This window comes from Piliocolobus tephrosceles, chromosome 4 (assembly GCF_002776525.5).
Source record: "Piliocolobus tephrosceles isolate RC106 chromosome 4, ASM277652v3, whole genome shotgun sequence".
NCBI classification, from domain to species: Eukaryota; Metazoa; Chordata; class Mammalia; order Primates; family Cercopithecidae; genus Piliocolobus; species Piliocolobus tephrosceles.
Window position 1 is genome coordinate 73962545 of NC_045437.1, and position 16680 is coordinate 73979224.

A 16680-nucleotide genomic window follows, 5' to 3' on the forward strand; every position below is an offset into this window, starting at 1 on the left:
TAAATGCTATTTTTAAATCAGAGCCAACAGGGCAGCAGACAGAGTTGATGAAGAGCATTTAGAAGTGCCTATTTCTGTGCCCACAGCTGGTGTCTTTTCAGTGTAAAATGATCTTCGCCGTGGACCCGTCACAAAATGCAAGTCAAGCTTGCCCTAAGCTGTGTGTGTTTGTGTGTGTGTATGAACTCTCAGTACTGTAGATGGTGGGAAAGAAGGGATTCTAAAGGAGAAGTCATTGAAGTGGGGAAGATTCAGACTCTGAGTTTTGGAACTCAGACACTCCATCCCCACCTGGACACACACGCACATGCATATGCATGCATACCTTTTCCTTCTTAGAGCTGGGCCAGCCCTGTTCACAGACTACCAGGGCACAAGTAGGGACCGCCAGGCACTGCATCATCTATTTTGCAGAGTCTGAATGGAGTCCAGAAGCCATACCAGAAATATGAGTGCTGCAGAATTAATGCTTCCAATTTGGGAGCATAATGGAAGAGCAATGCACTGGGGGTTAGGAAGAATGAAGTCTCAGTCTTCACTCTGTTACTTAAAAGCTGTCTGATCTTCTCAGTTTAATTCAATTCCACAAAGCATTTACTGAGCATCTTGTAGATGCTGGGGATAAAATTGTGAAAAAGGCAGAGACTATGTCCTCAAGAAACTCACAGTCTTGCCACGGAGTGAGATATGTAAATGACTAACAAAATCAGTGCTATGAATACAGGAGCACTGAGGAGAGAAATCACTGGTTCTTCTTTGGGTGAAGTTGGACTTGAACCATTGTCAGAGGGCAAGGGCATTGGAGCAGGCCCTTGAAGTATGCGTAAGCTGCTGAGACAGAAAAGGGCTTTCCAGGTCAATTGCTTTCCTTCCTGAATCCTTAGCTTCCCTCTTGTCTGAGGAAGGCTCTAAAACTCGATGCCAAGTTACTTAACAAAATTCCTGAAGCTGAAACTATTAAGAGCCGCAGCAATCACCTCTAGAGAATGTGGTGACATGACAGGTGAATTAACCAACCTGAACTACCTTGATTTCTCTCGCGAGTTTGTCCCTTCCATCTGCCTACCCTGCACCAGCTGGGTTGTATCTTGGAGTTCCCTTTCTATTGAAGTGAAGCCAAGCTGAGTTTTTTTCTTGCAATTTTTTTCTTGATCATTGCAGTGTATTTTCCCACTTGCTTTCGTTGCTGTAGTTCCTACTCATAGCAGTGTTTTTGTTTAGTTTTTGCTAAATCTCTGTTCTTGGTTATTCAGAAAGTGGGCAAGCCAATGTTTGATTTTCCCAAGTCACAGATTTGATTATGTTGATCCTTTGCTCAAACACCTGCAATGTGATTGGTGCTTAGAGATTAAAAAAGAGAGCTCCTTCCTGTGTCCTCTGAGGATCTGACCCCAGCCTTTCCAGCCGACCCTTTCACATACTGCAATCCAGCTCTCTGGAGACTTCTTTTCTCCCCCTCAGCACCTTTGCTTTCCTGCCTCCATGCCTGTGCCTGTGCGGTTCCCTATGCCTAGAATCTCTTTCCCCAACCCAGCCTCTTCGTCCCCCTTTTTCTCACCACCTGCGGGCCTTCATGAGGCCTTCCTTGATCTCCCCACCTCCCAAACCAGAAGTATTCTCTCCTCTTTCTCAACTTCAAAGTGGGAGAGAAAATGTCTCTTAACCAGAATTCTATATTCAGCCAAATTTCAAGCAAAAGTGAGTGATAGATGTTTACAGATCAACAAAGACTGAATGACTTTGCCACTCGTAGACTTTCTCTGAATGAAAAGATGCATTCCTAATTTTGCAGTCATGGACCCGTGTTGCCAGCTTGAGATAAACAATGGTATTTATACCATGGAAGTCAGCAAATGCTACAAAATAGTACTCGTTGTTTTTTTTTTTTTTTTTTCCATGTGAAAGTGGATTGGTGACCCTGCTTCCATGTATATAGGTGTGTATGTTACCATTCACACACATGTACACACAAATATTTGACACACTACGAATGTTGTACAGCACAGTTAAAACTACACTGTAGTTCAGCAGTCCTTCCTCATTAGGCTACTGGGGAAACCCATGTGGCTAGGAAGTGTGTTTCTCTTCACACTCTGGTCCCACCCTCCCCTCTTCTCAGGTGTTGGAATTATGTTACCTACACCCCCACCCCTGCATTTGTTTCTCTGACCCTGGCAATCTTGGTCACTTCCTGGAATCAGAGCTAATACACTAATTGAAGATTCTGTGCATCTGCAGTTGCTCAAAGTTCATTCTTTGAAGTAGAGAATCTTGGCGTGGCTACACAGATGTCTGTAAAGATCTCCTGTTTCTGTTCATAATTGCTGTTTTATAAATTGGTGAAATGCAGGCACTTAGATGCCTGTGTCAGAAGCAGAACTCTGCAAACTGCCATCTGTGAATATACCTGCTACGGGTTTTTTTCTGCTGGTCACTACCTAGTGCCAGCCCTCAGAGTCAGCAAGAACAAGTTCCAGTGTTCTTTTGGGACAGTTGACCTCTTTGGGACACAGAAGCCAAGGCCAGATGACTTGGAGAACAGACCAAGAAGGAAAAGGCAAACAAACAGACACAAAGCAAAGTGTGGGTCAGGACTAGAGGAGCTGGTAAACTGAGGCACCCACGCCAGTAGTGGAGGTAGAGTGACAGCACGTGGGAGGGAGCACAGTGAAGTGGGGCTGGGAGGAGAGAGGCAAGGAATAATAGAGATGCGAGAGGCAGGGGTTTGGAGAAGGTCCCTAGCAGCAACTTCATAGCCCCTCTTCCTGGCTCTGCTGTCCTCCCACGAGCTCACAGCTCACCTTTCTGCTGGGCTGGGTCAGATGGGAGTTAGAATGCTGGATGGCAGGCAGAGAACTGTTGTGGCTATGAGAGAAAGTTGTAGGGTCTTTCCTGCCTTTAGGAAGAAAAATGATACATGTTCTAGCTTGAGAGTTGCTTTTAAAACTCCATGCTCTGACTCCGTGGCCGTTGCCTGTCTGCCGCTAGGATTACAGGTGTGAATGTGCCTGGCACAATGCCTGGGTCAGAGGGACTTAAGGAATGTTCACGGTCATCAGATATTCTCCTGGCAGAGTCGAAAATCGCCTGCCCCTCCCCGCCAGCCCACCATATAAGGTTAGCTGTATCAACACTTCATGTACATATTGATTATTTAGAAAAGTATACAGGCAGCAGGGCACAATGGCTCACTCCTGTAATCCCAGCACTTCGGGAGGCCGAGGCGGGCAGGTCACCTGAGGTCGGGAGTTTGAAACCACCCTGGCCAACATGGCGAAACCCCATCTCTACTAAAAATACGAAAATTAGCTGGAAGTGTTGGTGGGCACCTGTAATCCCAGCTACTCTGGAGGCTGAGGCAGGAGAATCGCTTGAACCCAGGAGGTGGAGGTTGCAGTGAGCCGAGGATGCGCCATTGCATTCCAGCCTGGGTGACAGAGTAAAACTCTGTCCAAAAAAAAAAGAAAAAGAGAAAGAAAAACAGTAAAGGAAAGAAAGAAAGGAAAGAGAGAGAGAGAGGAAGGGAGGGAGACAGGCAGACAGGCAACGTATTGGTTAGGGGTGAATTATTATTTTTTGTACAGCCTGTGCCCTTCTTGCAGGAGTCCTTCCCTATCTCTTGGCCTTCCAATGTGAGCCACTTTTTATTTTATTCCTTTTAAATTTTTATTTATGATTTCATTCATTACTTTCTTTTCTGCCACTGGATGACTCCTTTAGGAGCCTAATTTTGCTGTCGAAATCATTCACAGGTGGTTTCGTTGGAGGGCCTTCTGTGTGTGGTGGAGGCAGTGAACTCAAGAGAGATCACAGGGCAAGTGAAAAGATACCCTGGCTTATCAAATGTATCTTAGCGTACTAAATTGGTTTCACCTTTTTTTTTTTTTTTTCAGAGTCTCGCTGTGCTGCCCAGGCTGAAGTGCAGTGGTGTGATCTCAGCTCACTGCAGCCTCCACCTCCTGAGTTCAAGCCATTCTCCTGCCTCAGCCTCCCGAGTAGCTGGGATTACAGGTGCCCACCTGTAATTAGCCACCCACGCCTGGCTAATTTTTGTATTTTGAGTAGAGATGGGGTTTCACCATTTTGGCCAGGCTGGTCTCAAACTCCTGGCTTCAAGGGATCCACCTGCCTCGGCCTCCCAAAGTGCTGGGATTATAGGCATGAGCCACCACGCCTGGCTGGTTTCCCTTTTTAATCATTAACTTTTTTTTTTTTTGAGATGGAGTTTTGCTCTTATTGCCCAGGCTGGAGTGCAATGGCGTGATCTTGGCTCACCATGACCTCTGCCTCCCAGGTTCAAGTGGTTCTCCTGTCTCAGCCTCCCAAGTAGCTGGGATTACAGGCGCCCGCCACCGTGCCCAGCTAATTTTTTGTATTTTTAGCAGAGACTGGGTTTCACCTTGTTGGCTAGGCTGGAATTGAACTCCTGACTTCAGGTGATCTGCCTGCCTCGGCCTCCCAAAGTGCTGGGATTACATTAATTTTTTAATCTGGGTTATGGCAGTTGTGCTGCTTTGGAAGGAGGGTGTTTATTTCAATAACAAAAACTGGCTTGGGAGTGGAGCTGAGCGAAGGGCTGGCAGCCCAGCGACACAGGATGCCCTGGGGCTGGCCCTCTCCTAGTAGAGTTGCTCTTGGGGCTGTGCACATAGGCTACTGGTGTCAGCACCCACACCTTCCAGGATACTGACTGACTTAGACAAAAGAAGAGTAAGAGAAGTCCACACCCAACATGAGCCTGTCGCTTTGACCTGAACACAGCAGTGAAACACTGAAGGAACTTGTCCACAGGCTCAGGGACTCAAAGCCTCCAGTTGGTTTTCATTGTGCCAGGCCTGCTGAGTGGACCCATGGTTGAGGAGGCTGTCTCCCCAAGGAGAGCAGGACAGGCAGCCTTGCCCTCCTGAGGACCCTCCATGGAGGGCCAGGAGCCTATGAGCAGTCATTAGAGGGCTCTTTGAGTTTTCTGCTGGCTGGTTTGGTGAGAGGCCCAAGCGCCCTGCATCAGTTCTTTACACTGCTGTGTTGGGGTGGGGTGAAAGAATCAGCCCTACAGAGGAAAAGAAGACTGACTGGTGCTTTGGAGAGTGTTCACAGCGCCGGCAGCAAGAGTTAAACTTGGGGAAAGGGGAAGAAAGGAGAAAGGGAAATTATTGTAGTTTTGCGAAGTATAATGTAAAGAAAGTTTGCTTTTCTGGTTTGTTTTTTGTAACTGAAAAGCCTCCCATGGCCTTTGGGTCACTGCAAGTGTCTCTGGTTGTGTAAATGCTGCTGCGTGCTGAAGGCACTTCTTCAGACTGACACGGGGCCAGTAGAGTGTGGCATGCAGGATAAGCTTCCAATAGTGGCAAATGACCGCAGTCTCTTAGAGAAGAACAAAATTGGGTCCATGGAGGTGAGGTCAAGACCTTCAACCAAATTAGTCTAGAGAACAGTCATTTTTAGAAATCCCAGTAAAGTAATTAAAAATAAAGACAAATATTTGCTTTATGCTTGCTTCCATCTAACCGCTTGCCAAAGGCAGCCAGATGGTGTTGGCCAGTGAACACCGAAGAGCCCTGTGCTCACTCCTGGAGTCATGGGGCAGAGACAAGCCTCTTGTGGTCATCATGGTGTGGTGTTGCTCAGTTTATTTGTGGAAATACAACTGAGATGAATAATTTATCCATGGCAAATGTGAGTAAGACTAAGCTGTTTGCCCCTCATAGTAAAACCTGAAGATAAGAAAAAAAAGATCTAAATATAGGAAAGGCTCTTAAACCATAGATGTGATTTAGCCTCGAGATTTGAGAGAAATTTTTATTCTCTTTTGAAATGTCAGAATAATAATGGACTTAGCATGATGCCCAGCACATAGTAGGTGCTCAGTAAATAATTATTGAATTGTTTCCTTCCATAAAATAGTACATGCTTATTATAAAAATCCAGGCATTTCTAGTAAAAATAACTCAAAGTCCAACCACTTAGCATTTGGAGATGTATCCTCAAAGACATTTCCAATGCATATAAATGTATACTTTATTTTTTAATACAAAAACAGGGCTATGCTATATACATCATGCTTTGTAACCCATCTTCAGTTCAGTAAGCAAGATTCTTCAATTTAGTGCACACAGTGGCATAATGCAATGCATTGTGTAAGGAAGGATGTATCCATTTGTGTAGTTTAAGACTTGACACTTCTCTTGTGCTGTCCTTTATTTAGCAGGTGTCTTCTGCGGAGGTGCGCATCGGGCCCATGAGACTGACGCAGGACCCTATTCAGGTATGCCTCTTTTACTCAGCCGCGTAACTCAAATTGTTTTCTGTTTTTTTGTTTTGTTTTGTTTTTGTTTTTTGCCATAGAGCCTCCTTCTGTTGCCCAGGTTAGAGTGTAGTGGCTCCATCTCGGCTCACTGCAACCTTTGCCTCCTGGGTTCAAGTGATTCTCCTACCTCAGCCACCCAAGTAGCTGGGATTATAGGCGTGCACCACCATACCTGGCTAATGTTTGTATTTTTAATAGAGATGGGGTTTCACCATGTTGGCCAGGCTGGTCTCAAACTCCTGACCTCAGGTGACCTGCCTGCGTGGGCCTCCCAAAGTGCTGGGATCGCAGGTGTGAGCCACTGTGCCCGGCCTGACTCAAATTGTTTTCTTAAAGACCTAATCATTTCCCCATTTTGAGTATAAATATAATGGATAGATTGCATGGTGGATTGTGAGAAAGAACAACTCTTCCACCCCAAAACTAGTCTGCTCCACATCTTGCTACAGCCAGAAAGGGAAGAAGCAATGAAATGGTAAAGGACTGGACTTTGTCATGAGTCACAGCTGGGTGGGAATCTTGGCTCTACCTTTAATCAGCTGTGTGACCTTGCATATATTGCTTCACTCCTCTTACCCAGTGTCCTGTCTGCAAAATGGAGATGGTTATGCCTCAGAGAATTATAAGTTAAATGAGATAGCATAGGATGCCTAGAACTTTATCTGGCAGTTATCATTAATTGAGAAGATGGTTGATAAATGATAGCTGTTGCTGTTGTGTGGGAATAGAAGATGATAAAATGCTCCCCTACATCTTCCACGTGACTTAAGCCAAGCAGCCTACTGGGTTCTGTAACACAGCAGGAACTGGTGTCCAAGGATACAAGGCCCAGCCACCTGTAGGATTGACTTCACTCTAATCATGGCAGCAACTGTGTCCTCCTTGCAGTCCTTCCAAGTTCCTGTGCCCCCTTGAGAGAAACATGTATGAAAAGGGCGTTTGTACCCTTTTAAATAATTTCTAAATCCTTATCTGCATATAAGCCATCCCATTAGGCCTAAATAAGTTAACTTCCTCCTTGTAAAAACTGTAGCTTATTAGCACCTGGAATCTTGTCCCATACTTGGGACAAGTAAAGATGTAGAAAAGATGTAAACAAGTCAACCAACATATAGATGAAAGTGAAAAACCAAGCAAGGAAATGTGCTGTTTGATTTATGAGCAAATGGAAAAAGAAAATAGTGTTTTATAGTTGCTTGGTAAAAGAAATGCAAATCTAGGGAAAGGAGAAAAGAAAAGGAAGAGATTTAGCTTGGGAAAATTTGATGAAAACAAATTTAGGAGCAGAGAGAGAGAGAAAAATAAACACCAGCCACAACTATTTGTATAGAATACAAACAAATGGAAAATTTCAGTAATCATTCTGAGCCATGTCCTTTGTACTCCAATTTTGAATAAAGGCAATAACAAATAAAGGAGTTGATGTCAAGGACTTACTCCCAAAGCAATTTCCAGAATACTGTTTGGGATTAGTATGGTTTTAGATCAATTTCATTTACCTTCATTTTTGTCCTATGCTACACTGGCAATGAATGCTCATAAGGATGTCTCATTCTTTTAAACATGTAAGTTGTTAAATGTTAAAATATTTCAAATATTCATAAAGGTGCATGTGTGTACCAACACCCACTTCTATCATATATTAATGGTATGTCTTCTTTGTTTCAGAGTTTTTCTCAGAAACAAAAGATTGTAGATACTGTTTAAGCCCTTTATTTATCCCTTTGCTGCCCCTTTCTTTCCTCTCTGAAAGCAACCACTATGATAAATATTTGTATACTCACTCTTTGTGTGTATGTGTCCATTCATAATATGTACACTTGTTATGAATTCTTTTTAGCTCTCTTTGAAAGGTGTTGTGCTGTAAGCATCATTCTTCATTCATCAGTTGGTGTCGTATCTAAAAATTCATTGCCTAATCTAAGATTGTAAACATTTACGTGTTTGTTTTCTTCTAAGAGTTTTATAGTTTTAGATCTTACATTTAGCTCTATGATCCATTTTGGGTTAATTTTTGTTTATGGTGTGAGGTAGGGGGTCCAGCTTTATTTTTATCTAGTTGTCCTAGCAGCATTTGTTTAAAATACTCTTCTTTCACCTGTTGACTTGACTTGGCATCTTTGTCAGAAATCAATCATAGATGTGAGGATTTACTTTTGGACTCTCAGTTCTATTCCATTGATTTATATGTCTGTCCTTATCCAGTACCACGCTGTCTTGATTACTGTAACTTTGTAGTAAGTTTTGAAGTTGTGAAGTGTGACTCCTCCAACTTTAGTCTCATTTTTCAAGATTATTTTGGCTATCTGGGTCTCTTGCGTCTTTGTATGAATTTTAGGACCATTTTGTCAATTTCAGTGGGGGCTTCGGAGAGCCAGCTGGGATTTTGATAGGGATTGCAATGAATCTATAGACCAATTTCAGGAGTATTACCGTGTTAACAATTTTGTTTTCCAGTCTATGACCATGAATTGTCTTTCTATTTTGCAGGATCTTATATCCTGCAACCTTGCTGAACTCATGTATTAGTTTTTCATGAATATAGAAATTCCTATAATCCTCAGGATTATATATTATAGGTTTAAATTCCTATAATCCTAAGGAAAGCCTAATGAATCCCCATAGAAATTCCTTAGGATTTTCTGTGTACAAGATCATGTCACAATCTAGATGCTTTTTTTTTTCTTCTCTTGCCTAATTGCCCTGGCTAAAACCTCCAGAGCAATGGTGTGTTTAGCTTTTTAAGATACTTCTAGACCTTTTCCCAAAGTACCATTTTACACTCATACCAGCAATATGAGATTTCTGGTTACTCTAAATCCTTGATAATATTTGATGTTGTGAGTCTTTTAAATTTTAGCTACTCTAGTGAATGAGTAGTATTATCTTATCGTGATTTAAATTTACATTTCTCCATGACTAATGATGAGCACTTTTTTATTTGTTTATAGCCATTCCTCTATTTTCTTTTGTGAAGTGTTTGGTCAAGTCTTCTCCTCATTTTTTAATTGGGAAACTTACTGAGTTGTATGAGTTCTTCATATATTATTGTTACAACTCCTTTGTCAGATTTTGAGAACATTTTCTCCCAATCCATGGCTCTTTTATTCATTTTCATAACTCTGGCTTTTGAACAATAATTTTTCATTTTGAAGAAATCTATCACTTTTTAAAAAATGGTTGTTGCTTTCTGTGCTTTAAAAATCTTTATCTACTCCCAGGTCAAGAAAATATTTCCTGTTTTCCTCTAGAGACTTTATTGTTTTAACTTTTAATTTTAAATCTATAATCTATCTCAAGTTAATTTTTGTGTACAGTGTGATATGGGTGTCAAGGCTAATCCCCCCACCCCACCATATTGATGTCTGGTTGTTTCCAGCTCTACTTATCACAAAGACTATTCTTCCCCCATTGAATTGCTTTGATGCCTTTGCTACTGATTTTTTTTATATTTGTTGCAGCTTGTTTGGTGGCCAAGTATGTAGTCAGTTTTTAGATTAATACTCCACAAAAAGGGATAAAAAGATGTATTCTCTATTTGTTGGACAGAGGGTCCTATTTACATGAATTACTTCAACTTCATTAATCGTGCTATTCAAACCATTTCTATTAATTTTTTACTTAAATTTTGTGACTGTGTGATCTATCAGTTTCTAATTACAGTGGATTTGTTGAAATCATCAATATCTGTTAATATTTGCTGGTATTTTGAGTCTGTGTTGTTAGGTATATCCAAGTTCTTGATTGTTGTATATTCTTGATGACTGTCTCTTTTATCATTTTGTAGTGTCCTTCTTTAACCTTGACTTGGCATCTTTGTCACCTTTTCCCTTATATTCTGTTTTATCTATTTATAATATTGCCAGGCCTGCTACCTTTGGTTAACATTTTCCTAATATATCTTTTTCTGTTGTTGTTTTTTTTCTCAGAAACAAAAGACTGCAGATACTTTATAACTTTATTTTGAGTAGCCTCTTTTAAGCAGTATGTCGGGGTTTTTTTTCAATAAAAATATGGGAGCTGGCCGGGCGCGGTGGCTCACGTCTGTAATCCCAGCACTTTGGGGGGCCGAGGCGGGCGGATCACGAGGTCAGGAGATCCAGACTATCCTGGCTAACACGGTGAAACCCCGTCTCTACTAAAAATACAAAAAATTAGCCGGGCGTGGTGGCGGGCGCCTGTAGTCCCAGCTACTCGGGAGGCTGAGGCAGGAAAATGGCGTGAACCCGGGAGGCAAAGCTTTCAGTGAGCCGAGATCGCGCCACTGCACTCCAGCCTGGGTGACAGAGCGAGGCTCCACATCAAAAAAAAAAAAAAAAAAAGGGAGCTAAAATCTGTTTCTATAATGTTTGTCTTTTAATAGGTGAGTTAAATCTGATTACATTGAGTGTGAATACTGATACAGTTGTTTTATTTTGTATTTTCTATTTATTAACCTTTTCCTTTTGTTTTCTTGTTTCTTGTTTCTGCTTATTAAGTTGGGTGTGTTTTTGAAGCTACATGTTCTTTTCTCTAATATAGGTATACTGCTATTCTTTTAGTGGTTACCCTGAAATTATTATTGTTATTATTTTTGAGACAAAGTCTCGCTCTGTCACCCAGGCTGGAGTGCAGTGGCACAATCTCGGCTCACTGCAACCTCCGCCTCCCAGGTTCAAGCGATTCTTCTGCCTCAGCCTCCCAAGTAGCTGGGACTATAGGTGCATGCTACCATGCCCAGCTAACTTTTTGTATTTTTAGTAGAGACAGCGTTTCATCATATTGGCCAGGCTGATCTTGAACTTCTGACCTCATGATTTGCCCACCTTGGCCTCCCAAAGTGCTGAGATTACAGGAGTGAGCCACCGTGCCCAGCCTGAAATTATTTTTAGTATGCGTGATTAGCAGTCACATTTTATAACAAAATCTCTCCATACTGTCTTTCTGTCCTCTCAAACATGATACAGTCCTTTGCAGAATTTAAGTACCTCCTGACAGCCCCACCCTCCCACAACTGAAAAACACTTGTCTATAAATTTGAATTTATTATATGTGGCATATTAAAACATACAAAAATATTTTTGATATGTGCTCATAACCTATGAAACATAATAACAAATTGAATACCATAAACTCATAAGCCCGCCACCCAATGCAAGACCTGGAACATTACAAGTGCTACTGTATACCCCATTGATTTCCCTCACATGAGTTTGGCTCCAAATAACAGCAGATGCAAGTGGTAAAGAGTCCCTCTTTGAGTGAGGGACACAATAATTAAGAGTTTCTTTTCAAAAAGATAATAAACTCAACTTAGAACCAAGGATGGCTTCACTATGGTCTCATTCAAACATAGAGTTTTGACTCAACGATTTATGCCATAAGAATCTACTGAGTACCTCCTATGTTCGGGGCTCTATGCTAAGTGTTGCAGGGGAGAGAGAAAAGGCACCATGTTCCCTGACCACAGAGAGAGGTCTGGTAGGTCAGTTTTATTGTCCATAACACACTAACTTTCAGTGCATTGATATCTAGTGTTTTTTTGCTTCTGCTACTAACATTGCAACTGACTTAGAAAAATCAAGCTATGTCCTAGTGCTTTTATTTTACTTTTTTTTCTCCTTTTTTTCCTTCACTGCAGTGCCAAAAATATTAATTAGCTACATCAGCCAGAGCCCTTAGGGTTTGGGAGGAAATGGCTTGATAAGAATATTTCAGGATATAGTTGCTTTTGAGGGTGCATTTCTGAGTTCATCAGGGGAAATTTACTCCCATGTCAGGAAATGTACTCCCATGGGGCTCCACACACCCCACACAGAGCTGGTAGGAGCACAGTTAGGAGTGGAATGGATTGGAAGTGCAGAGTGGTGCTGTGGAGCACGTCTCTCCTGCGTGAGTTGATGTGACCCACAGTGAAAGTCGTATTTTCCAATCTTGGCTAGAAAATAAAAAGCAGAGGAAGTATTATGAGGCGGGAGATCCAAATCAACATGAGACTGAAAAATCAAGTGGCCTTTTCTTCATCCATACCTGGAACACATTTACTTCCCCAGTGTGCAGAATTTGTGTGTTTCTGCTTAGAGAGTCCTGTCCCCATTCCCCCTCACGCTGGGCTTTCCAACTGGACTTGGAAATGGATCCCCACAGCTGTGACCTAAGCTTTTTCTTAGCAAGGTCACATCTCCTTTCAAAGCCTGGCCAAGATGGTGAAACCCCGTCTTTACTAAAAATACAAAAATTAATCAGATGTGGTGGCTGCACCTGTAATCCCAGCTACTTTGGAGGCTGAGGCAGAGAATTGCTTGAACCTGGGAGGTGGAGGTTGCAGTGAGCCAAGATAGCACCATTGCACTCCAGCCTGGGCAACAGAGTGAGACTCCAACCCTAAAAAAAAAAAAAAAAACCACAACAACAACAAAAACCACCTTATTCTTCCATGTTGTAGGGCATGGGTTTTCTGGAACCATTATATTTTGGGGGATGTTATATATTGGAGATCACATGGCCTCATAGGGAGGTGACCTTCACACATTAAGTGAAATGACTGAGGGGTGGAGATGTTCAGACTCAGTAACTTGCTGTGGCCAGCATTTCTCTTGCTGTCTGTCCTTACTGCTGCTACCAGGTTGCGTCTTCTACCTCGTCCAGCCAGTTTCAAAGAACCACAGAGTTGTTAAGAATTTTCGTCTAATATTATAGGTAAAAATATTTATGGAGCTTAAGTAAGTTACTTAACATAGTGATTGCAAAGGCCCTGGGGTCAGGCCAGCCTCGGTTCACATCTTGCTGGCAGTGCAGCTGTGGACAAATTTTTTAACCATCTAAGCCTCAGTTTCCATGTCTGTAAAATAGGAATAATTCCCACCTTCAAAGAGTTTCTGTAACTGGTTATTGAGTGAGACAATATGTTTCTAGTACATTCAGTATAGTGGCTGGCCCTTAGAAAATTCTCATCAAACTATAGCTGTAATCAGCATCACTTTCCTAGGGACATTTAAGGAAAGTTCTCAGACCATTTTTTTAAACTCAATTAACCCCTCCCCTGATCACATTGGCCACTTGTTTAGTATTATGCAGAAACAGCTTATGTGATCTATATATGTGGTCTGCTTTAGAAGCTCCCTATTACCAGGTGTTTGCTTAAAGCCAAACTAAATATTCCAAAAACTGGATGTTTAATAGTAGACATTGACAATCCATTGAAGACACATAGATATACCCTCATTAAGAAATAATGCTAGTAATAACACCTATATTGCCTTATTCAAGATGAGGAAAAGTTAGTTTTTGTTTTCATCCTTTTTTCTAATTAGCTGTCACCAGATAAAGTAGTTTCATTCTAATTTAGCTGTCAAAGACAGATTATTGCTGTCCTCAAAAAGATGTGTTTCAGCTTTCTTTGAGGTATTTGTAGTTAGTTTTGAAAAGCAGGTATCTCTTGCTTTGTACAGTTCTAATGTGCACAGATTTCATGGTTTACTTAAATAACACCAGACCCCAACAACCATGTTTCAGATTGCGGTTACATCAGTGTTTTAACTGTGAATAAATGCATAAAGCATAAACTTTGCAGCTGGTTCTTCAGTCCGCAAATCACTATGTAAATAACAAATGTGCAGCATCATCAGTAACCTATCGCTTTTTTTAACCATAACTTTTTTTAGCCAAAGACTCTGGTTGGTTTCTGCCTATCTGTTATTCAGCCTAAGTACAAACAGCAAAGCATGTAGTTGTGTTGCCTCCTATCTCTTCGTGATAAACCCACATGACATTATGCAAAAATAGATCGTCGAAAGAGGGAATGAGCTAACAAAGATGAAAGTGCAATGAAGAGATGAAAAATGATAATGCTGTGAGTGAAATTTGAATCAAATGTAATTGGACTTAGAGGAGAAACAGTTGACTGTGGAATGCCGACACTGCTGTCTTTGAGAGATTCTAGACATGTAGCTGGTAGAAGTTAGTGAATGTAAGTTCATCAACATAAATGAGGACAGTGGTGTGACAAAAAGGATGAAGAAGTCATAGAGGTAGTGAGGCCAGCAAAAAACTTCACAGTAATTAAAGGAGCTCTGGGGATATTGCATGATACTGAAAGCACAGAGGATTAAATGTCAGCAGCTGATCCAAAGTTATGAGTATGATAATTTGCCAAGGCATAGAAAAGATGCTCACTTCATATCATAACTTACACAACTAGAAGAAGGTGGCAAGCACTGTCCAAACTACTCTTGATAATTTTTTTAAATAAATAAAACATTTTAATTCTCAATGTTTCTAATATTTTAAATTGCAATATATTAAATAAATTTTAGCTTTATATTTTTTTCATTTCCCTAATATTTATAACCAAGAATAAGAAAATTTTCAGTATGTTGACACAAATCTTTAAAGGTCACAAAACAATCATAACTTTTACCATTATTTATTAAGATAGCTTTGCATGGTCATTTTTTTCATTTTTATTTGTATAGAATATAAAAATGCAGATTTCTTGCATGCATATATTATGTACTGGCTTTCAGTGTACCCATCACCTGAAAAGTGAAAAATGTACACACTCCGTAAGTTTTCAACCCTCATGCACGGTCATTATTATAGTCTGATTCTACCATGCAAGTGAGGATTGCCGACAGCTGTGTTCTGACTATGGACAGAACACATGTTGGCTGAGCTCTGCTCCAGTAAGAGGTTTCCTCATTGTTCCAGGCTTCAGCCCAGATCAGTTCTGCCTCTTCTCCTCTTCTGCTGTGTTTACAAGGGTACAGTGAGATTGATGTGACAAAACTACTTCCTTCTGCTTGTTCTCCTGTGCTTGGATTCTTGTCCATGCTTCGTTTATCTGTGGTCACCACTTATTGGTGCGTTTATTATAATTATCTGCTTCCTTGACTGGAGCCCATGGGAGGAGACTGGCCTATGGCTATCTCTGTCATCTTTTTATTCCCAGTTCTTAACGTCTTGCATAACAAGTCATCAATAAATATTCTTTGAATGAATGTTGAGCATATTATTTTGAGGAAGCACAAGGTCAGTTTACTATTACTCTTTACAGATCAAGTTCAGTTATAACACCATTAGTAATGATTTTTCAAAAATATGTTTGCAGAATCATTTATATGAGTTAATCATTTATTGACCTCAGTTAATAGTCAATAAATCTTAACAAATGGCCATGTCAAAGAAATGAGAAATACTGATACACAGAATATTAAAGCTGAAAAGGGATTACATTACTTAAGTTTTTGTTTTGTTTTTATTTTTCGATTGTAAGTAATAACTGCCTTATACCAAAAAAGTACATAAGTAAATAAGAAATGTATTAGAAGGATAGTGCAATTTTTTTTTCAGACTCCAAGAAAAGAGTTGAAAAGGGTGGGTGGCTTGGGAAGGGTATCCATGGGCCATCTCTGAGCCCTGTGACATCAACAGTTTAACATTCTTCCATCAATATCTTTTTTTTTTGAGATGGAGTTTCTCTCTTGTTGCCCAGGCTGGACTGCAATGGCACGATCTCAGCTCACTGCAACCTCTGCCTCCCAGATTCAAGCAATTCTGCTTCAGCCTCCTGAGTAGCTGGGATTACAGGCATGAACCACCACGCCTGGCTAATTTTGTATTTTCAGTAGAGACGAGGTTTCTCCATCTTGGTCAGGCTGGTCTGGAACTCCTGACCTCAGGTGATCCGCCCACCCCGGCCTCCCAAAGTGCTGGGATTACAGGCGTGATCCACCGCACCCGGCCAATATCTCTATTCTTAATGGGCCACAGGTCCCAGTTCCTAGCCTTTGTGTCTCTTTGTTCAAATTCTAAATTCCTGGAATCAGAATATCATTAGCCCAGCTATAGCCTGGGAGATGGGGACAAAGAGTCCAATTTGGGCTACTTGGATCTACTACTTTCCTGGAGAAGGTATTATTTCCAAGAACTAGGCAGATATTTTTAAAAGGTGATTGCTATAGTGTTTTACTCTAAAGTATATATTCTTTATTCCCATAAATTTTCACTTTGATTAGGAATTAAATAATTGAAAAGCAGTCTTTCTAATTTTTTTATAAATAGGAAAATGTTTAAATATTAGCCAAAGAAATTCTCTCCTGAGTGCCTTACCATACCTAAATAATAAGATCCTTTGGCCTTACCATACCTGAATAATAAGATCTGTATCATGACACAGATCTTATTATTCAGGTATGGTAAGGCCAACAGATCTAGGAACAATTGACATTGAAAAAACAGTTACAGTTCCCAGAGCGGGAGGCACACAGTGTGCCACCCAGGGCCACGCTGGGAAGCACCACAGTCAGTCAGGAGGCAGAGGGAGTGGGAGGAGATTGCATGCAAGAGCCTCCAGTGTGGTTTCCATGGGAAGGCTTGGGTGAGGCAGGGTGAGC

At 41.2% G+C, this 16680-nt stretch overlaps 1 protein-coding gene across 1 annotated transcript in view; it reads left to right on the forward strand.

The window, feature by feature from the left end:
- PDE8B (phosphodiesterase 8B) overlaps nucleotides 1-16680 on the forward strand; it is a 356027-nt gene that overhangs the window by 232303 nt on the left and 107044 nt on the right. The window contains exon 4 of the mRNA XM_023214908.1: nucleotides 6206-6265. Coding sequence (XP_023070676.1) covers nucleotides 6206-6265 — 60 coding nt within the window. The remainder of the gene's footprint in view (nucleotides 1-6205; nucleotides 6266-16680) is intronic.